Genomic DNA, 21,731 nt, shown 5'->3' with positions numbered 1-21,731 from the left:
TCCTGACACCAATCACTCTATATACCGCACTCTAATGCCGTCAGATTATAAAACACATTTGGCGCAGAGAGTTCTTGATGGAGAACATGTCAGTATCAGTCGTGAATCTCAGGCTTGGCTTGCTTTGCTCACCGATATTGCAAGGTGACATACCGATCTCTCAGCAGAGACCTGAATGTTCATTGCAGCCATGCAAAGCGGTGTGTCCAATCATAGGAAATATTATAGAAGAGAAAGCATCATGCTAATCCGTTGTAGAATGCTCTATGAGTTTCATCGCCATGAGAATTCGAAAAAGCCGAATTCTGTATATGCTACATATATCTTAACTGGACTACGTCAAAACAAAGGTTCTTCCTCTAATCGAAGAACGGCGCGGAACGGGGACAATGAGATAATTCAAAGCAGCCCCTTTATCAGCAGCCAGCCCGCCATCGAGGAGGACTGTAACCAAATTGAAATACCAGTAACATCGATTCTACTGGCCAATGAAGATGAGTTACAAGGTACGGCTATACCTGCTATTCGGACGCCATTTTCCGTCTGCATTCACTAATTAATCTAAACAGAGGCGAAGGGCAATTTCCAAAGCCTATACTCAATATTTGTGTATAGCGTACAGGCTGCTAAAGTTGATCTAAATACTTTGGCAGATATCACGCAAATTGTATCGAAACAGGACCCGTTGCAGTGCGGCCCCACTCTCGGTATGATACAGAATAAAAATGTAAAGGTACAGTACCTTTCTTTTCTTCGAAATGGTTAAAACCCTACTCACCGTAACATACCTATATAGCGAAGAACGGGTACTGTTCCACCGCCAGCTCAAGTAACTGCACAGACCCCTCCAAAATTTAACAGTCAAAAGCCCACTGTTACAACGCAGGTAGAAAAGGTACAAGAACAAAAACCAGAGTTAAAGACGGAAGGAAGGGCAAAGATCGAGCCACGGCATACTTCTCAGCTCTCAGAATCTCAGAGCTCTGCAAACCAGCCTCCCAGGCCTTCGTCAGTGAAACACGCCGGGTCGGATTTTTTCAAGGCTTTTGGAAAAGCTAGACCAAAAACTATGGGGCCATCGCCGGTGGCTCCCAAAATAGAACCGGTATGTCCTAGCCGATGTTTCTTGACACTGATGCGTGTTCTAATCGGTGGCCAGGCGGAATTGAGCGGAACTGGAGATGGTACGTACTGGCTGTTTGGATTAGTTGACCTTTTGCTTACAGTACAGTTGTTATGGGGGGTGATTCGGACGAAGAAGAGAGCGAGGATTTGTTTCTAGATAGCAAGAAAAGCACTAATGATAATTATGGGCAATTGAAAAAAGAACGAGAGGCAGAACTGAGGAAGATGATGGAAGGTAGGCGAAGGTCCTCGCAACTCGGGGGGAGTTGTCAAGCTAACCTCCCGACAAGATGACGATGATGACGAGATGCCTGACGCTCCGCGAGGAGAAGCGTCAGAGGAGCAAATGAGTATGGAAAAGACAGCGACGGCAGAACGGCCAGCAACAACAGCCGAGCCGGCACCGGCGCCCACGATCACGCACAGCGGGCGGCGGAGAGGAAAGCGCCAGGTGGTCAAAAAGAAAACATTCAAGGATGCAGACGGCTATTTGGTCACGAAGGAGGAAAAAGTGTGGGAATCATTCTCTGAAGACGAGCCTGAACCCCCAAAGAAACGGCCAGCTGTATCCACAGCGGGAAAGCCCAAGGCAACCCCCAAGACCGGGCAGGGGAATTTGATGTCTTTTTTTGGCAAAAAACCCTAGAATCCCGGCCGATCAGGCGTGCAAGCATGGCGTGTTCATGTACGAGTCAAGGGCAGCAGACCAGGCCCGCGCATTGCCAGCCTGGGATCAGGGCTTGCTAGGAGGGATTGGCTTTGCCCAGATATTTAGGAAGTTGACTGCTTTATCTAACTACTAGTTAACTACTAGCTAGTCGGCCAGTATTCCAGGCATCACGGAGTTACCACACCCTAAGCCACGCATAGAGTTACTCCGTAACTACTCCGTAGGTTAGTTAGTTAACTAACTAACTTCCTCATTATCCCGCCACCCGCCAACCACTTCTTTGGTCCGCCTCTGCCGACAACGGAGCCCTGTTGGAGGCGACATATTTCCCCGCCGGCAAATCCTCGCCTGCCGCAGGTAGCCGTTCCATTTCACCGTCGGCGACCCCATCTCAAACCCCATACTCACTACGACCGATCCCGACAGCCACAGATGAGGCCACAACAGCCGCCCCCGCCCCGCTCCGTCCCCAGCGCCTCCTGACAGCCTGAGATCCTTCAAGTCCACACGGACGCCGATCCGTCCTGCTTTTGGAGATGGTGGGCGCTGTTTGGGGTTTGGAGAAGGTGAGCGCTGTTTCGGGGCTGCCGCCACTTCTTATATAAAGGGCTGGTCGAACGGTCTTGAGCAACAACACTGGCCCACCCCTCAAGTGAGCATATTCTAAATCGCCTAGCCATATCTACTGCATTCAACAATGGCTACTCTCCCCGAACCCTTCGCCTCCATTCCCCGCCAGTCCCTCGTTTTCGGGCCCTCGCCCATTCACCTCCTGCCCAACATCACCGCCGACCTCAGCAGCCATGGCAAGGTGCAAATCTATGCCAAACGAGAGGACGTCAGCTCCGGCCTTGCCTATGGTGGCAACAAGACCCGAAAGCTTGAATACTTGGTTGCCGAAGCTCTCGCGCAGAAATGTACCTCCCTCATCAGCATCGGAGGAATCCAGAGCAACCACACGCGCCAGGTCGCTGCTGTTGCTGCGCGAACTGGTCTCCGTGCCCACCTTGTCCAAGAAGAATGGGTGCCCTGGTCGGATCCAGGATACGAGACCGTGGGCAATATCCAACTCTCGCGGCTGATGGGTGCAGACGTGCACATTGAAAAGAAAGCCGGGTTTGGAATTGAGCATAAAAGCTCGTTGAAAGAGCTGATGAAGAAGTGCGAAGAAAGTGGCGAGAAGACATACTATATCCCCGCAGGAGCCTCAGATCACCCATTAGGTGGGTTGGGCTTTGCCCGGTGGGCATTTGAAGTGCGCGAGCAAGAGAGAGAGATGGGAATCAGATTTGACACTATTATTGTCTGTGCTGTGACGGGATCTACCATGGCAGGCATGGTGGCTGGATTCAAACTGCTAGAAAAGATGTATCCCCAAGAGCCAAAGCGCAAGGTCATTGGAATCGATGCCTCCGCAAAACCTGCCGAGACCCGCGCCCAGGTACTCCGTATTGCCAAATTCACCGCAGAAAAGATTGGTATGTCGCAGGATGATATCAGTGAGGCAGATATCATTTTGGATGAGCGATACCATGCAGGAACTTATGGTGTTCCAGATAGATCCACCTGGGATGCTATTGAATATGGAGCAAAGAAAGATGCATTTATTACAGACCCAGTGTATGAAGGTAAGAGTCTGGCAGGAATGGTTGACATGGCGCGCAAGGGAGAGATCACCGGAAATGTACTGTATGCTCATCTCGGTGGACAATTGGCCTTGAACGCATATTCGCAGCTTGGACATGTTCCACAGTGACCGTCTTAGCCATGACGGTCCCCAAAACACTTTTTTTCCTTGCACTGTTCATAAACGATGTACCTACGGCTGCTATGCATGCGAGAATGAAGACAAGGAAAGTAGCAATGCAAACAGCTAAACAAAAACCGAAAGCCAAAAATTGTTGATTCCAGTTCACCTTTCGAGCACTTGATTGAGCACCGTGCGGACCTTGAGGGCTTCAAATGCCTGGTAGCATTGATCCTTTCTCTCCTATGATCTATCCTAGCCATACCAAAACAGTGCTTCATCGCCCTAGTGTCACCCGGGCTACGAAGTCAATTGATAGCAGCCAAAGGGGATATTAACCGTAGCAAGTTAGCTCGTACTAACCGTACTCCGCCAGTGCCGTAAACAAGAAATCCAATATATTTGGGTAACTGTCTCATTTTCGAGCACATGTATAGATAAACTCACAGCATTGATAATTGTATTAAATTCTCTGGGCAAACGATCCCATCTGAAGTCAAGTACACCCGATGTCATATTGGGGTTACGGTGATCTTCGCTCGCCAACGCTGTCAACCGCTCTAACACGGACCCCCGCGCGGCACATCTGCGGCGAAGGATCACGGCGAGCACAGCAAGCCCAAAAAAAACAGGTGCCAGTATACGGAGTATAGTCAACGCCGTGCTAAACAGTCCCCTGCAAGCTTGACGAGCTAACTGTCGATTGCGCGTGGGTTTGGCTTTGCTCGCCGGGCTGCCGAGGACGATCGACGGCGCATGTTGGCATCACAACCCAGCGATCCCTGCGGACGTCTCGCTGCAGCTGACCGCTGTTCGAATATCGATTGAGCCGGCGCGCATGTCAGGTGAAGTGCCTCCGGGAGATCGATCCTGCCATGCTCATTTATAGGCCGTCTGGTCTTTCATCATATGCGCAGCCGCCTTTGCGAATGCCGTCCAACCCATAAACACCATGAAGCTGTTCTCGCGGCAACTCACCCTGCTTGCAGGCACTCTCTGCGCTCTCTGCGCGCACGCGATCGCAAACCGCCAGACGGTATGGGGAGATGAAGCCGAAGATGTCTCGGGTGCTTGCCCGGATTATACTGAATATGCCGCCATGAAGCAGTAAGTGCTCCCCCTCTGGCGCCATGCCTTTTGTTTTCATATCAATTTCTAATTGATCCTCGCCTTTCTAGCCCACCATACAGCGAAGGCCCTTTGAAGCTATCCTTCCAGCGGCCGGTTGAGGCCTGTCGAACGTTTTCTTCACCCTATGTTGAGAAAATAATTCACGACATCACCTCTCGGATGGTTGATAAGGACCTTGCCCGGATATTCGAAAACGCATTTCCCAATACTCTAGATACGACGGTGCGGTGGCATGTCAATGGGAGCCAGCCGGTAAAAAAAAGGAATAGCCATGCCCTGGCTGTTTGGGAGGGACCACAGTCATTCATCGTTACTGGGGATATTAATGCCGAATGGCTTCGCGATTCAACAAATCAACTCGCGCAGTACCAGCAGCTGGCAAAGAAGGACCCTAACATCAAGAATCTTATTATTGGAGCTATAAACACGCAAGCTGAGTTCGTAATTCAGTCGCCGTATTGCAACGCCTTTCAGCCGCCACCTCCTAGCAAGTTGCTTCCGACAAATAATGGCCAGGACGATGTTGTACATCCGGCTTATGAACCTTCAGTTGTATTTGAATGCAAATATGAGCTTGACTCTCTAGCAAACTTCCTATCCCTTGGGAACCAATTCTACACAAACACCGGCTCAGACGCGTTTCTAACCAACAGATGGTATATGGCTCTGGACACGGTGCTTAGCACTATTGATGCGCAGTCCCAGCCCACGTTTGATCCATCTGGGGACTATGTAGTCAACCAGTATACATTTCAGCGGACCACAAAAATTGGCACAGAGACGCTCAATTTACGTGGAATTGGAAATCCACTGAATAACGAAACAGGTCTGGTTCGGAGTGCATTTCGCCCCAGCGACGATGCCTCGATTCTTGGCTTCCTCATCCCTGCAAACGCTATGATGTCCGTTGAATTACGGCGCACTGCAGACATGCTCCAGAAGGCGGGTGGAAAGAAAGAGCTCGTCAATAAGCTCCGCGAAGTCTCGAAGAGGATTGAGCAAGGTGTCTGGGAGCACGGAGTCGTTAAACATAAAACATTCGGGGATGTTTTTGCGTTTGAGGTCGATGGATATGGCTCTTCCATCCTGATGGACGATGCAAACCTTCCGTCTCTACTAGCTCTTCCTTTGCTGGGGTTTGTCAACCAGGATGATAAAGTGTATCAAAACACGCGCAAGATGATTTTGTCCAAAAAAGGAAACCCTTACTACTTAGTTGGCTCTGCGTTTCACGGAATCGGTGGCCCACACAGTACGTATTTCTTACCTGAGTTCATTCCAGACTTGAGCTAATCAAGGACTGCAGTTGGCGTTCAAAATGCATGGCCTATGTCCGTTCTTGTCCGTGCTCGGACCGCAATCAGTGACGATGAGATCCGAGAATCAATCAATATGGTTCGTGATTCTAGTCTGTTGGGACTAATACACGAGACTGTGCATGTAAACCGCATCAGTCAATACACGCGCAGCTGGTTCGCGTGGGCGAACAGCGTTTTTGCGCAGACCATTCTCGACCTTGCAGAGAGGAAGCCTTATCTTCTTTTTGGGAAAGATGCGAAGCCATACCACATCGCAGATCTCCAGCTCTAGACACACGCTGATTCATTGTGTGGCAGTTTCAGATGGGCTAAATTTTTTTTGAATGTCAGGATGGACACCATTCTCGACGCCTAAATTAAGCGTTCAAAATGCGTCTTTCCTTAGTTGAATGCTGGATGGACCCGTATTTCCGCGCATTGTGCTTCAAGATTCCCCTATATGAACTACATCCTTTATGTCTGCTGTAATGAATATATAACCGTCTGTTTGGACGGTATCTTACTTTACTTACTTTTCTGAAATACTTCCATACTATTTAATAAGGGCTCTGGGTACGGAGTACCATGTCGAACAACTCGGCGTGAAGGTCACAGGCATCATTCGGCGGATGTGGATTGAGGCATGTTATATGTAACTTACTAGTTATCTAAAGATATTTAATTAATACCCCTTTGCATAAATTCAACACAATATTTCCAAAGCCTGGCCAAAATCCTTATACTGTAGCTTTCAATTCTGATGATAGTCAACTACTCCGTATTCCGTACGAAGTAGTACTCGAAGCTCAAAATAATTGCCTCGTACTCCAGACTTATGTAAACTTTAAAAAAAAGTTGTTTCCGATGCCAAGACATTGAACACTCAAGTTGAGGTGCAAGTGACAGCGGCCAGTTTCCCGCAACCACCATGGCATCACATAAACGGGCTGATTTCTGGGACGTACCTTCGAGCGAAGAGGATGAAAATGATGCGGGGTACGACTCTGAAGAGGTTGAGAAGTCAAAAGGCAGAAGCAACAAACCCAGAGCCACTGGCGCGTCGTCGGCATTGCGTCGGCCAGCCAAAAGACGAAAACTTTTCACTCGACAAAGTGGGACATTGAGTGATTATCAGGCTGAAAGCTCAGATGATGATGGGGATAAATATGGAGAACCAGACGTCCAAATACAACCTACGCAGCCTGAAGAGCCAACGGAATCAACCAACGAACTAACCCCTCTCACACCTAACTCGGCTACACCAGCTATCTCTACAAAAGATGCACCCTCGATACGTACCCGCAAGGCTAAATCCAAAAAGAACAAAACCGGTGTGGTCTACCTCTCTTCCCTTCCGCCCTATCTGAAACCATCCGCCCTCAAATCGCTTTTGATGGCACGAGGATTTAGTCCTATCACAAAAGTCTTTCTTACTCCTTCCGTGCGCTCTTCTTCCGGTGGCCACGGAAAGCGCAGTAATAAGCGCCGCATGTATTCCGATGGCTGGATAGAATTTGCGTCAAAGCGGACTGCAAAGATTTGCGCCGAGGCCCTCAATGCAACCATCGTCGGTGGGAAGAAGGGCGGGTGGTATCACGACGATGTATGGAACTTGAAATATCTTCGGGGGTTCAAATGGGCGGATCTGATGGAGCAGGTACAGCGGGAGAAACGCGAGGCGGAGGCCCGGCGAATGATGGAAGATTCGAAGGCAAGAAAAGAGGAGAAGGTGTTTCTGGCCGGAGTTGAAAGGGGGAAAATGGTGGAGGGGATTAGGAAGAAAAGAGAGGAAAAGGCGAAGAAAAAGGGCGATGCAGTCACCCCAGCCGTGGACAAGCCGAGGAGGTTATTTCGACAGAACGAAGTTCGAGAGAGAGAGATGGATAGTAGTGGGAAAGAAAGAAGAGTGGATGCTGATGTGCAGAGAGTCCTGTCGAAGATATTTTGAAAATAATCATACTATGAGAATCATTGCACTTTCATAGCCCTTGTCCGTCATGAGTATCAACATTAAATAGCCAGAAGGAAGACGCCACCATGATTTTTGTCAATTCTCCCGCATTGGGAGACCGAGATCAAAACACTAACAGAGTCCCAAATGAGTCCACCACGCCTTATACCCCAAAAGCGCTTATTGATTGTCCTCCATATTGAGCTCCTCAAACTCGTCCAGCAGCTCCTCCATATTAATTTTCGGAATGTCATCATCGTCGCTATCTCCGTCAACATTCATTTCTACCCCATCCATATGATCTGCATGAGTTTTCATCTTCTGCTGAGACTTATACAACGCCAGTGTGCTCCTAAGTTCGGTATCCTCCTCGATATCACGCAGGAACGTCTCGAAGTCCTCTTCCAGACGGTTTGAATTTTGGTGTCTATCTGACGATGGTTCCTCTTCCTCACGATCTAAACGCTTCAGTCGCCAGTTGCGGCTCTTATGCTTCTTCTTCCTTGGATAGTGTTTCTTAACCAGTATAACATCAGGGATTGTAGAACTGTAGGTGTTGTTTTGTTCCAAGGCCTCAAAGTTTTCGTCGTTGAAGTTAGTTCCTGTCAAGTGATATCCCATTACAGAATCACCAGGATGAAGAACACCACCAAGGTGTGTGCGGGTAAAATAGGTAGTATCATTGGCGCCTAGGTCTGATGCTCTGGCAACTGTGGCTTCAGCAAGGTAGAAACGACCGCTTGACTGGCCGATCGGTTCAATATCCATAACGATAAATTCAACGAGGTGTTGGATATCTGCTAAGTTTTTGAACGGTGATCTCCAGTATATTGGTGAAGGGATATCAGCGGTTTGAAGAGTATTAGGGTCGAGAAGGTTAACAGACGTGCCAACTCGATAGCAGAGAGTAAGAGGTGAGATGTTCCCTAGTGACCTAGCAAGTTTTATTGGAAGTGCCACGAGGTCATCTTTGCATATAGGGATCAACTCGACTGAAAATGATATTTTATACGATTTTGTCGACGTATGGATATCCATCGAAATGAGCTGTTGGGATTTCTTTACACGGACAGGGGAAACAGACGAAAGGAAATCCACCAGCTTCTCTGCATGGTTCCTTTGTGAAAAAAAGAAATCCAGGCCATCCTTAACCTCCTTGATATTGATGGTGTCCTTGTGCGCCCCGTGTTTAAGGATGAGCTGTTCCAAATGGAGGAAAGTTCTTTTATGGGGCACCTTTTGCCGAACCTGGACAGAGGCTCGCCATGTATTCGCAGTATAAGATTTGGCACATTCCGGACACTGTTGGGACGCAACGACGTATTCCACCTCAAATGTCTGTTGTAGAATCGTACCCTGGAAAGCTTCCTGCTGAATAGTGATCTTCACTTTAATTCGTTTCGAATGTGGCTCGGTCCAGAGGAAGCTTGCATCAACGATCCGAACCTTCGAAAGACCTCGTAATTTCCGAAGACATAATGCCAACAGCTCTCTAGATTCTAGGGAAGCACTGACCCACTGACTAGGTGGTTGTAGCCATCGCTCGCAGTCCTTGCACATATGTAATGTAGCTTCTCGCTGAATTCCCTGGGATATATCGATGGTGAGCTTGATACAGTCTTCGCATAGCGCGCCCGCAGCGGTTGTTCCATCTATCGGGGCACCGCAGTTGCAGCACAGAATACTATAACAATCGTTAGCCTGTCGAAACCGTCTGATACACATCGGAGGGTATGAAAACGCACGTTGCCGCTTGCTGCTGTGGCTGAAACGACACCTGTTGGAAGGGTGCCGGAGCATCCAAGTCCATCGACATGGTGGCAGCAGGATATCGAGACGAGAGGAGAATAAAACCTAAAGGGATACCCAAAAGCTGTGCTGGTTGATCGAGACGCCGGCGGGGAGTTTTTGTATCGAAATTCTCTTATCGCCATTTGCACTGTTTGCATGCTGAGTCAGCGTTTCTTTGTGCATCCGAAAACGGCAAGTACCTCGCAATTCCACTGAAAAAGCTTTTTAGCCGCCGACGCTCTCTCTTCCCGCTCGTTTCTTTCACCAACAAGCCCTCTTTTTCGCTGACAATGAGTCGCCTCATGCTGCGAGGCATTCAGTGCTACGGCTGCCGCAGCCATGTAATTCAATCTTTTCTCGCAATTGCGGACATTACTTTTCCCGCGCCTTTGTACCACAAACCGTTCGTTCGAACTCAGCCTCAGCACCAGAGCAGCTTCTCGTCGCTACGCAGTCCGCCCGTGCGTGGACAGTCTGCGGCTCATAGCGTTGCCTCCAGGGAGCCGTCGGATGACAATGGCAGCGAGCAACAGCTCGACGCCGCACCGCAGTCAGCAGAGCATGTACCCTGGTATTTAAAAGAAGAAACAGCAGAGGCGCCACCTCACCCCCTGAGGCAGCGCCAGGAGATACCGCCATTGCCAGACAACCCTCCACCGATACTCGAGGGGCTCTTGCAGCACATCTCGATGGACATTGGCCTCGATGATCTTTCATTGCTAGACCTCCGCGGTCGCGAGCCTCCACCAGCGCTTGGAGCAAACTTGGTGATGATCTTTGGAACTGCTCGAAGTATTAAACACCTTAACGTTGCCGCCGATCGCTTATGCCGCTGGTTGAGGAGCACTCATAAGCTCCATCCCACTGCAGATGGCCTCTTGGGTAGAAACGAGCTGAAGATCAAGCTTCGGAGAAAGGCTCGCCGAGCAAAGCTAGCAAGCAATTCGGGAACGCCTTATGAAGACAAGGATGATGGCATCACAACTGGATGGATATGTGTAAATGTCGGTTCTGTTGAAAATGGAAAACAACGTGTTACTACTCAGAAGCGCGATTTCGTGGGATTCGGAAATACCGTGGAAAGCGCCCGCATTGTGGTACAGATCCTGACTGAGGAAAGGAGAGCTGAGCTTGATCTTGAAGGCCTTTGGAGTGGTAATTTTCCTCCGCGCTCTGCCAGCGAAATAAGGGCTTTCGAGCACCAGTTTGAAGCCTTTGCTGAGAAAGTAGCCATTGGCACGTCAAATGGGCCCAACCCCACCTATCGCGAATCCAAGACTGTACACGGAGCTCCACCAGGCACGGACCATGGGCAGAGGAGAGGTATTCACACGAGCCGTTGTGTACAGCAGATCAGTGTTGATGCAACTGTACTTGACCCTGGCCTTGTACCACGACAGGGGGACGATCCTCTGGGCCCTATTCCGACTGGTCCTACCAGATCCTCAAAACCACTATCGCCTGATATTGTCTCATTATTCCAACATTTAGTTAAACTTCCAAGGGACGAAGCACTTCGAGAACTTGGGTCTGGCCCTGAGGATAAGAGTTCTACGCTCTTCCTCCGCCTATTCCACCAAGCTTTATCAAATATCAGTCAAGATTCTAACGACCACATTCTAGCAAAACTAGAATTGTCGCGTCTTGCTGTTAAACTACAACACCCTAAGTATAGCAAGACGAATCTATTCGATGCCTTCAAAGATCTAGCTGCTTCTGGTAGTGACATACCAGAGATAATAGCACTGAAGACAGTGAAAGCTTTACTTTCATTTACTGAAAACGAGAGTGATATGGCTAATGCCGTGAAACGGGTTTCCAGAACTGACATTGACTTCGCGTTGAAAGTCCTCAACCATATGAGCCTACGTGGGATGGACATTTTGAGCCGTGAAGTGTTCTCGATGCTTTATGCGGCTTCTGGTTTCCAGGTTCCGGTGCGCCCCATGAAAGAACACAATAACCCCAACTCTATCGAGGTTGAAACGTCCATACCTGTCACTGCGGAGGAATTTGATGAGGTGCGCCTTGTCCAGGACCGCTTACGCAAAATCATGCACGCTTTCGACGTTAAGTTTGGCCCCGAACAGTTTCTGAGCTTGCTCCGATTCCATTTCCACCATGGTAATTACGATCAGTTCTGGGCAATATGGCGAAAAATGTCTCTGCTTCAGCTCCCCCGGTCAAAAGAGTTTTACGTATTGCTGTTCCGTCTACATGCTGAAAGAGGGCACCAAGCAAAGACATCCGAATGCTTGTCGTCGTGGATCCCAATGATGGCAAGAGAGGAGCCGCCTGTTCGGATAGACGCTGAACTTGCGCGTGTGATCATGGCTTGCTTACTTGTAGCCGATCCGTCCATTAAGACACGAGCCGATTCTGGAGACCGCAGCGAGTATTCAAACCTGTGGAGTCGATGCTGGGAGCTTGTGGCCGCCAGCAAAGCGGCTCAGGCCTGATTGTTTTCTTTCTTATGTTTTGACACCAGCTCCCCTCTGCTCCTATTTCCAGCACTGACGGCGTGACTTCAGTCTTTCTATTACTTTCTTTACTTTCATTTCCTTCCTTCATTTTCATACTACTATGTGAGTTGGGTTAGTTATTAGATTTCGGGGGAGTTTTTCATCCAGAGGACGGCATTGGCGAAACTTCAAATAAATTTGTATGTACAATAGGATCCCTAATATTTACTTTCTTTTCAATCCAGCCTTGACCATGTGCACCATACTTACGCGTAGAAGCGGCCTGCATCACTTGGAGAGCACGAGCTGAGGCAAAAGTTGCGAACTATGCAGGGATTAGAGTTGCCGCGGCTCGCGACAACCACAGATTCTCACCAGCCGCTTCACCTGCTCTTTCAATTCTTCGAGCTCTCGCCCGCCCTTCTGTTGTACAAGCGGAAAAACAACGATGCTGTGTGGTCAAGATGGAGTACATGTCAGCTCTCCAGAATGACATCGATGACTTCAAGCCGTCGCTCTTCGGTAAGACAGTCCTTGTCCCGCTCCATCTCTTCCTACGACACCTGCTGATGCTTCAATCACGTAGAACTCCTCTCTGAGCAGCAGCTCTCTGCTCTGCTTCCTCCTTCTCTCCGCTACCTCCTCGCCGTCGCAACCCACCGCCACCCACGCTACCTCCTCCGCATCCTCAACTCCTTCGACGAAGTCTACGCCGTACTCTCCCTACTCATAGAAAAATACTATCTGCATACTTTCGGTGGCTCGTTCACAGAGCATTTTTACTCTCTAAAGCGGGAGCGCGTTCTCGAAATCAAAAATGGCGAGGTACCGCGGGCGCAACTGGGCGCTGCTGGACCAGTGCGCGAAACACTTCAACTGCGCAACTCGGATATATGGAGAAACCTGATGGTGATGGTTGGTTTGCCATATTTGAAACGAAAGCTGGATGAAGGCTACGACATCCATGCCGCTCCGCAGGCGGCGTTGGCGATGGGTGGTGGACCGAGATATAACCCAGCCGACGACCTGCCACATAACCCAACATTTCGACAGAGATTTCTATTCTATTATAAATGGTTCCTGCGAAATGTGTATCCGTCGATAAATGCGGCGTATTACTTTTCCATCCTAGCCTTTAACCTCGCCTACCTCTTCGACAACACGAAATATCCTTCACCGTTTCTCTGGCTGATTGGAACACGGATCAGGCGTTTAGGCCCTGCGGACCACAAGGCGATCGCGTTGGCAGCTATGGCCAAACCGCCAACTACTTCTCGCTCACGCCCGGGGGCAAGCCGCCTAGGCATGCTCAGTCCGCAGAATCTCTACCCTCATGTCCTAGGTTCTTTGAAATTTTTTCTTCCAGCGTCTATATTTGCTCTTAAGTTTCTAGAATGGTGGCATGCAAGTGATTTCTCGCGGCAGCTAGCCCGCAAAGCGACTGAAGCTCTCGATCTTCCAGCGCCCGTTGTATCAGGCTTGCCACCAGCTCCTCAGCCTAAAGTCACTCTCCCATCTGCTTTAAAACAGCCTAGCCACGGTAAACTTACCGCTCTACCTACCCAGACAGCCCCTACCGCCCCTACCACTACAACCAAGCGTCGCCAACCTCCGATTTCGTCAACGTCCTATCTTCCCATCTTTACCGTTCCTCTTCCACACTCAGACTCTTCTGAAGATACACAGAACATGTGCCCAATTTGCCTCCACGCTCTAGTCAATCCCACCGCATGCCAAACCGGATACGTCTTCTGCTACAGCTGCATATTCCGTTGGTTGAATGGGGAACATGATCGACAGCTTGATTTTATAAATGGCACCGGTGGCGAATGGGACGATGACTCGGATGGTGACGGAGAGGCTATCCAGGAACAGCCTGGCAGTGAAGCAGATGAAGAGAAGAACGCGCAGACCGAGATGCCTGCCAAGAGTAGAACTGGCAAATGGGAGACTGGGAAAGGAAGATGTCCGATTACGGGAAGACGGGTCCTTGGTGGGACAGAGGGGTTGAGGCGGGTACTTATATAGACGCGGCGTTTTTCAAGAGCTCGGGTGAATGTAAAATCAATATCTACGGAGTATGTACTACTGCTTTGTAATGTCACTTGCAATTTGCAATAACCATTGTATGTAAATCTATATACAGGCTGTGTCTGTTATATTCAAATATAGACATGACCAGAAAATATATATATGCGTTTGAACGCATGTCAAGCACAAAAACAAAAAAGCAACTGTTTTCAGACAAATGAAACACAGCCAGTGTATCCTTTGAAAAATATGTAAAATAAACGCCATGTGTCTTTGCTGCAAAGACGTTTCTTGTCGACAACTCCGTCAAAAAAACCCACCATGACTCGGCAATGCAAAGATTAGCCCCATCAAAGTTATCATATACCTAGCCACCACTTTCCTCTCTCATAAACAAAGAAACTAGTGGCCACCATCGGAATCACCTTCATATACCCAATAGTCAATCCAACAAAGAATCCTCTGAAGCCCTTTTCTCTAGCGATCACTTTCGCTGTTTCCAAAATTGTCATGCGGCGGCCGTCTCCTACGGCTCCGGCAACCTGCATTCTTCGCCGTATGACTTCCAGGGGGTACGACGAAGTTTGAGAAACAACGCCGGATAAAGCACCGGAGAATAATTCTGCGGAAGCCTTGAGCTGGACGCGGTGCGACCGAGATTGCTGGTGGCCGGATTCAGTGGGCCGCTCTGAATTGGGAATAGTGGTGTACGGCGCGAGGCTGGGGGAGCGCAGCCAATCGCCAATAGTGTCGTGAGTCAAAAACGACATCCCGGCGTAGGGCAACATCCCCATGAGGGTGGGAGTAAAGCCACGGTAGAAATTCGATATGCTGCCTTTCGAAGGGGCGTGGTGTTTTAGGGCCGAGGCAGCTGTCGATGCGGCAGATGATTCTGCTGCCGTTTTTAACGAGGAAGATGGTGCTCCGCTATTTTCGCGGTATATCTGAGAGCAAATTCTTCTCAAGGACGACTTGGAATGGTGCTTTGTTTCAAACGCCAACCGCACACGAATAAGTTCTAAGGGGTATGTGCAAAATACAGAAGACATGCCCGCTAAACTGCCGCTTATTAATCGACGGAAAGGAGTTTCATGTTGTTTTGTAGGAATTATGATGGCACGAATCTGTTCGTATGCTAGAAACTTAATAGCAGCGTAGGGGAAAATGCGCAGAAGTGTAGCGGAATGGCCCTTGAAAAGGCCCCGTATTCCTTCTTGTTGGTTTATCGTTTTAATCGCCGAGGCGAGGCCAAACCAACTAGTGGAATATTTTGCAAACTGTGGGTTTGAAGCCTGGAAAAGAATTTTTACTCTATCGAGAGGGCCGACAACGGTTTTTGCCTACAGACATGCCAGATCGTATTAGCTATTAAATCACGAAGTCTGGAATCCCCATGAGATCCTTCTTGATGAGACTGCCTGGAGGTTCTGGGCGAGAAAGAGAAAATTGCCTGCGTAAAACACATACCGCGCACCCTGCCAAACCTCCGGCCAGCCCGCTCCGAAGGAGATAGTCCAAGCTCCGCCTATCAACCTCCTTCGAGCGGTTTCCAAGCGGTTTTCTCATAGTTGGCTGCGCCATTGTGCTCTCGGGGGACTGCACAGTAACATTCTGTTCAGCGTTGGCCATCGCCGGACTTGTCATTGCCGGCGTTGAGATGTGCGTAGTCTGCGACACTATCACCGGGCCTCGGGACACCTCCTCCATCAGAACACCGCGGACCGATCTAGTAGAGGCGAGATATGAAATTGAAGAGCCAGGAGTAGAGGACAGCTGGTCTGCATTGTCTGGAGCAACGATGGGTATTCAAGGACTGAGGTTTCGGAGTGCTCCAGCGGCTTACACTGTGTGAGACGCGGCGGCTCTCCCACACAAAAACCGGCCTTAATAAATAAGTTTAGGCGGTTGGTCGCGGGGAACAGGCACGTGAGCATTTCGTCACGCTTAGTCAGCCGAATAATGCCGGCGCATTTTGCCGCAAACGCTCTTATTGGCTAGAGCCTATTTAAGGTTTAGGAGCCGGCACCGAACGCCGAAAGGCACGACACATGATATGGCTGCGCTCAGTCCATCAAAATTTAGAAAAAAGGCGATCAAGATACAGCCTGATGAATTAAGGGAAATATGCAATAGTTATCCGAAACAGTCTATCTCCTATAACCGCCGTGAGCCAAAGAACTCCAATGCCCACAGATCCATTTCTCTCAGACACACAAGCCCGCCAAAGTCGTCAAAAAAACTCCTAAGATGCATGGTTTCGCTATATCTTATGAATCCAAAAGATATCAAAAAGTTTCCAGACTTAAAGTTACTGAACCCAGCCCAGAGTGCGGATGTGTAAATCCACTCATATGGTCCGAGCTTTCAAAATGCTGCGCCAAAGTATGGATAGAAAAAATCCCCATATGCAGTATGTCAAACAACGCGATAAAGAGGCTGGAGAGTGGCCGTTTTGTAATTCCAGTGGCCTATAGAAGCCTCATCCAAATCTATTATGAACCAGAAATAAAATGCAAGTTCGTCAAGTCGTTGAACCACGTCGACGCGCTGTAGAGCACGGGAATCAAAAATTGTACCGAGTGCCTTGCCTGGTAAGGGTCTTTCCTTGGCGGCTAGTTGTTTTTGTTTCAATAGTCTGCTCCGTCGATTTTCGTACTCTCTTTGCCGGACGTTCCGCATCAATATGGAGGTGTCCATTATCTCTCAAAGCTGTTGTGTTCTTCCACCTTAGACAACGATAGCTGTCGCGATCCTCATTGGATTTCGTTCGTGTCGACATTCGAGTTGGAGGCTCTTCGTCGGACTCATCTTTGGACGCACTTCGCGACAAGTACTCCTTTCGGTTAGTCATATGCTTCGCAATATTGTCTTTATTCAGTAGCAGTTCTTTGCGAAGCTTCGTCTCTCGAATGCCCCGGGTATCTAGCCAGCCAATAAGTCGGTCGAGATCCTCAGGGTCGTCATAGTAACCCCATTCATTAGCATTGACCACGCTCGTAGAGCCTTCCTCTATCTTCTTACGATGCGCAACGGTCATTCCAAAATCCTTAACATACGATTTACTTAAGTCGTCTGGAAGATCAATAAAGCCCTCCCGTTCCATTTCGTCGGGGCCCTGAACCCAAATTCTCCCATTGGCGTAAGCGGCAGAGGCTGTTGAACTTGTGGGAAGACCTGCGTATGGCATGCCATTTCTCTCAAACCAGTAATAGCGATTCCAAAATCTATCTTTTCCAAGTAATCGTGTCCTTGGACAATCAGCTTCTCGTAAATCGTTATCAAGCACCGCAATGTCTGACTCGTAAGATTGAACTTTGGCTTTGAGTTCCTCGATCTTTTTAAGTACCCGTTGGTACTGTTTGGACACCTTTGGTACCTTGGCGGCCATTTCTTTGCGAGCTCGTTCCTCTTCTTGTCTTCGTTTACGTTCAAGTTCTCGGTCTGCCCCGCCTCGTAGAGATCGTCCAACACGCGATTCCTCTTCGTCCGAGCCACTAACAGATTCCGAATCATCTTCCGTTCCTGGAGACTTTGCCTCCGCAATCTCTTCGGCCTCTGGAGCGGGCGAAGGGACTTGTTCCGGCTCCAGCTCTTTTCGTTCCTCATGTAGCTTTCGTAATTCTTCGAGACTATACACAAGTCAATATTTGTAATGAAAGAGCTAAGTATCAAGTGTACATACGTTGCTTTCCTGGCCCTTTGTAGTTCAATTTTCTCTTTCCGAAACTCTGTCATTTGGTTGCTGCATTCTTCAAGGTAGTTTTTAATCGCTTTTGTTTCTAATGTAAGCATGCAGATTATCTGCAGTGCTTGTACACGGAGGTTAATATCGAGGGTAGCGTATTGTGAGTGAGCTGTTTCTTGTGTTGGCTCAGCATCAACAGGGGCGAGGTGGGTTAGGATCTCATCGCAAATTTTCTGCAGTCTTGGCCGGCCAGACAACTGATGAAGGAGGCCGATCATAACAAGCTCCCACCCACCGCTCTTGAAGTCACGTCTTCGTAACCGATCAATCCATCCATACTCTCCAAACATTTCGGCAGCTCGATGCAGTTTAGCGTCAGCGGTGGTAGCCTGGCCGGATAGCTTTCTTTGCGAATCAAGAATTTCGGCCTTCGCTAAACTACTTCGAGTGGTTCTCCGTGTTGGTTCTGGCTCTGGCTCAGGTTCTGACTCCTCCGACTCTTTATCGGAATCTTCCTCAGGAGCTACCGGCAAAGCTATTTGAACTGCCCCTTCTTGATTCCTGTCAGAGTTCACAAGAGTCTTCAGAACCGCGCAGTGAATTTCCACGAAAAGTTCACAGTTGACTTCATCCGAAGAGAAACGCATAGCCTCGACAAAGTCATCAAAAGTAAAGGAGTCCAGTTGGAATACTTCACAATAAACATTCAAAGTATTCCATGTTTCCAACACAGCCCCAACGGATTCTTTCCTAAGGCCAAGGTCCAGCTGCTCTGCAAATTCATCATTTACCAAAAAGTGGAGGCTAGGACGGGATTCGTTGTCAGCGGTAGGAGGTATGTCAAGATCCTCAATAGGATACTTGATGGGTGGTGGCGGAGGGGGAGGAGGGGTGGTAGGAATGCTTTTGGTTTTGATCAAGACAGCAACATCGGAAGCAAAATTCAAAGGAATATCGGAAGGAGGCAGTGGTGGTTTAGAATGGCCATTTTTGGGTAATCGAAACGAAGGATTTCCATTTAGTGATCGTCTATAAGCCTCATATTGCTCCTCTTTTGCTTTCGCCAGTTCCTGGGGGGTTTTGGCTTTTTGCCCCTTGCTGGCGGGTTTTAGCTGTGGGCGTTGAGATGCGAAGAACCCAAACAATTTTTCGTCCTCTTGCTTATCTGCAGACACCTTTGCTTTCTTTCCGGCTTTGTTCCCATATCGAAGATGCTGTGGAACCTCAGTGTCGATTCCATAGAAGTCAGCAAAATGCGGTTTCACCAGCCAAGGTGCACCGTTCCACGATTCTCTTGACACAGTATTCTTGATGAATGACCTGAGCATTTGCTTGGTGAATATCTTTCTATCGCGCGCCAAATGCTCGTCATCAACTAATGCTTCCTCATTCTGGCGACTGGTAAGCTTCACGAGATAGCGAGATGATGCCCTTCGCTCTACAGTTCCGTCTGATCTGCGAAGTTCTGGAAATCTAGCCTTTTCCCGAACTATCCCTTGTAAACGGGAGCCATTGGTTAGTAGAACGGTGACCCGCTCGCCGGGATAAAAGTCTTGTTTGAAATCCTAAGTTCGGTGAGCTCTAAGTCTCCTCTGTAATTATAGCCACAGAAAGGGCATAGATACCTCATAAACCTGATCCACTGTAAAAAATGAATATTAGTTAGGAGTTTTTAGTTTGACCTTGGTGAATACATACCAAGACTATCCAATCTAGAAACAGTTGAAAATTGGACCTTGCGCAAAACGGGGTCTTTCAGAGCATCAGGGAAAGAGTTGTCGACTTCTCTTGAGCCTTCAGCCTAACAAAACAGTCAACTCTGGCCATCCCAGGGGAATTACCACCACGCACTTCGCTTCTGAGAGCTTCAAAAAAAGTAAGGGATGAGTGGCCGGTGATTTCACAGATGAACCGTTTCTATTTATTGAGTTAGTATCGGACTTATCTAATGCGACCAATCTATAGCCAATTCGGACGCAGGAGCAACGACGGTAGACAGCCAAGAGGGGGAATGAAAGAACCACGGATGCAATACCTGTTTGTAGAAGTTCATTCTACCAGGGGGTCAATAATGTTCATCAACAGTCTTGCGGAGGCAAACGACGGCTCACCTTTGCAAAAACGGCTCATAGTTAAGAAACACCTCGTTGGTCTCTGGAATGACCCAAATCTAGGTTGTGTCAGGCACAAAGACATATAGTGGCTAGATAGACCATACCTCGGAGCTCTCATCCTCAATTGTGGGTCGTGGGAGATATTGCACCGGTTTGCGCTTGAACAATACCTGGGTTGCGGCTGCATGTTAACAGTATTGCGACGCACCGGGTTCTTTGTGGTATACGGCACCATTGTAGGATAAGTCTTGGACAGAGAAAGGCTAGGTCACAGGCAGTGCGCGGGTAAGGCCAATGAGCTGGTACGGGCTGCGCGGTGGTGAACACAGGGAGCACGGTCAGGCAACTAGAAAAGCAGTGAGCTATAGCTTGTTCACCTAATGGGAGAGCCTTTTTTTTTCGCGTTGACGAGCTGATGAGCTCGGGCTAGGGGCGGCGAGACGCGTGGCTGGGCCAGGCGGGCGCGGGAGCTAGGGAGGGCAACAGTGGGCTTACCGTGCAGGCAGGACATTACGCGTAGATGGGCGGGCTTAGTAGGTGAAGATAGGGCAGCGGAGTCGAGGGCAGATGGGCAGCGGAGCACGCGGATGGCGGTGGTGGTCGTGGTGGGTGGGCGAGGGAGGAGGTCGAGCGAAAACACAATTTGGGCGAGTGAGAAGATTCAGAACGGCCGGGCATCGACGAATCGGGAATGGGGGGGCTTTGGTTCCTGATGCGGATTAGCTGCCCGCGCTTGTACCGGCGGGTACGGTAACTAACCAGCGCCCTACCTAGTTACCTAGTGGGTTCTGCGCTGCCCGCGCGCCGGCCGGGCGACGCGGGGCGCGGGCGCGGCCTGCCAGCCCGGAGCGCATATGGGCCGGACGACAGGCAGCCGGTTTGTGACGGATGTGCCGTGCTGTGCAAGCCGAGCTCGACACACAGGTGTCGCGGCAACAGCCTCGTCGGCCGGGGAGGGGAGGCTGGTGACGTCTGGTCGAGAGCTCCAGTGTGTATGTACGGTAATGGCGGGTACCGTGGCCTCGCTAGTGTGCCGCGCGGGACGTGTGGTGGTCGACACAGGCAATAATCCGGGCAAACAGCGCGCCGACCACCACAGTCACATCACCGCCAACCAACAACCAAAACAACAAACACCTCCCTACGCGTCCAGGCCAACTCAATCGCTCCCTAGCCCGCCGCCCACCGCCAGCCGCTCCCGCTGCCTGCAGGTCTGTCGCTGGCCCTGCTGCTGTGCTGCCGCCCCGAGCCAGCCCCCAACGCAATGGCCCTGCCAAGCCCCTAGCCGGTCGGCCCCGGCGAGCCCTCGACTCGACTCTGCCCGGCGCTGCCCCTACCAGCCTGTCCGCGCCAGCAGCCCGTCTTCCCCTACCCGCCGTGCCTCCGCCACTCCACGCGCTCCCGCCGTATAAGTACTTGTTCTGCGCAGAATTCGCTGCTCTTTCTGCCTGTATACTACTTCCGCTACATTTCCTTCTGGTTGCCTATATTTCTTCCGTCTATCCCAGCCTGCCTGGCCCCTGCCTCGACACACGCTGCTGCCTCTCTCTCGCTCAGCGAAGGGCTTAGCATCGGGGCCCGAAAGCTGTCCATCCGCCAACTCCGCTTTTCCGTCGCTCCCGTTTCCCGTGGCCATCTTCAGCCTGCCCGGATGCTCAAATCTAACTTTGCTGTTTTACCCGTCCCTAGTCGTCTTGTTACCCTTCTAGAACAAAATCAGTTTCGA

At 49.7% G+C, this 21,731-nt stretch overlaps 9 protein-coding genes across 9 annotated transcripts; 6 read left to right on the top strand and 3 right to left on the bottom strand.

The window, feature by feature from the left end:
• Positions 1-34: 34 nt before the first annotated feature.
• On the top strand, positions 35-1,771 carry cdc27 (the record flags this gene model as incomplete). The annotated part of the gene is made up of 8 exons (XM_049254930.1): positions 35-88; positions 145-200; positions 259-506; positions 570-733; positions 797-1,105; positions 1,160-1,184; positions 1,232-1,360; positions 1,416-1,771. 8 exons carry the CDS (start codon positions 35-37, stop codon positions 1,769-1,771), a joined length of 1,341 nt encoding a protein of 446 aa, XP_049106097.1.
• A 721-nt stretch (positions 1,772-2,492) lies between these two features.
• Positions 2,493-3,551, top strand: LOZ57_005903 (uncharacterized protein; the record flags this gene model as incomplete). The annotated part of the gene is made up of 1 exon (XM_049254929.1): positions 2,493-3,551. One exon carries the CDS (start codon positions 2,493-2,495, stop codon positions 3,549-3,551), a length of 1,059 nt encoding a protein of 352 aa, XP_049106096.1.
• A 943-nt stretch (positions 3,552-4,494) lies between these two features.
• On the top strand, positions 4,495-6,263 carry LOZ57_005902 (uncharacterized protein; the record flags this gene model as incomplete). The annotated part of the gene is made up of 3 exons (XM_049254928.1): positions 4,495-4,649; positions 4,721-5,925; positions 5,980-6,263. 3 exons carry the CDS (start codon positions 4,495-4,497, stop codon positions 6,261-6,263), a joined length of 1,644 nt encoding a protein of 547 aa, XP_049106095.1.
• Positions 6,264-6,899: 636 nt separating this feature from the next.
• ESF2 (RNA-binding ATPase activator esf2) lies at positions 6,900-7,919 on the top strand (the record flags this gene model as incomplete). The annotated part of the gene is made up of 1 exon (XM_049254927.1): positions 6,900-7,919. The coding sequence occupies one exon, from the start codon at positions 6,900-6,902 to the stop codon at positions 7,917-7,919; it is 1,020 nt and encodes a 339-aa protein (XP_049106094.1).
• Positions 7,920-8,102: 183 nt separating this feature from the next.
• Positions 8,103-9,738, bottom strand: NMD3 (ribosome-binding protein; the record flags this gene model as incomplete). The annotated part of the gene is made up of 2 exons (XM_049254926.1): positions 8,103-9,606; positions 9,668-9,738. The coding sequence occupies 2 exons, from the start codon at positions 9,736-9,738 to the stop codon at positions 8,103-8,105; spliced, it is 1,575 nt and encodes a 524-aa protein (XP_049106093.1).
• Positions 9,739-10,003: 265 nt separating this feature from the next.
• atp25 (ATPase synthesis protein 25, mitochondrial) lies at positions 10,004-12,172 on the top strand (the record flags this gene model as incomplete). The annotated part of the gene is made up of 1 exon (XM_049254925.1): positions 10,004-12,172. The coding sequence occupies one exon, from the start codon at positions 10,004-10,006 to the stop codon at positions 12,170-12,172; it is 2,169 nt and encodes a 722-aa protein (XP_049106092.1).
• A 467-nt stretch (positions 12,173-12,639) lies between these two features.
• Positions 12,640-14,203, top strand: PEX12 (ubiquitin-protein ligase peroxin 12; the record flags this gene model as incomplete). The annotated part of the gene is made up of 2 exons (XM_049254924.1): positions 12,640-12,697; positions 12,762-14,203. The coding sequence occupies 2 exons, from the start codon at positions 12,640-12,642 to the stop codon at positions 14,201-14,203; spliced, it is 1,500 nt and encodes a 499-aa protein (XP_049106091.1).
• A 362-nt stretch (positions 14,204-14,565) lies between these two features.
• Positions 14,566-15,835, bottom strand: LEU5 (coenzyme A transporter; the record flags this gene model as incomplete). The annotated part of the gene is made up of 2 exons (XM_049254923.1): positions 14,566-15,546; positions 15,674-15,835. The coding sequence occupies 2 exons, from the start codon at positions 15,833-15,835 to the stop codon at positions 14,566-14,568; spliced, it is 1,143 nt and encodes a 380-aa protein (XP_049106090.1).
• Positions 15,836-16,769: 934 nt separating this feature from the next.
• Positions 16,770-20,240, bottom strand: LOZ57_005896 (uncharacterized protein; the record flags this gene model as incomplete). Its single annotated transcript, XM_049254922.1, has 9 exons — positions 16,770-17,835; positions 17,889-19,456; positions 19,517-19,533; positions 19,590-19,692; positions 19,743-19,808; positions 19,927-19,945; positions 20,003-20,061; positions 20,110-20,175; positions 20,214-20,240. 9 exons carry the CDS (start codon positions 20,238-20,240, stop codon positions 16,770-16,772), a joined length of 2,991 nt encoding a protein of 996 aa, XP_049106089.1.
• Between the last annotated feature and the right edge of the window lie 1,491 nt (positions 20,241-21,731).

The sequence above is a fragment of the Ophidiomyces ophidiicola genome, assembly GCF_022830035.1.
Source record: "Ophidiomyces ophidiicola strain CBS 122913 chromosome Unknown scaffold_33, whole genome shotgun sequence".
In the NCBI taxonomy this organism is placed as follows: Eukaryota; Fungi; Ascomycota; class Eurotiomycetes; order Onygenales; family Onygenaceae; genus Ophidiomyces; species Ophidiomyces ophidiicola.
The sequence above is the reverse complement of the archived record's forward strand: the minus strand, read 5'-3'. Positions and strand labels throughout refer to the sequence as shown.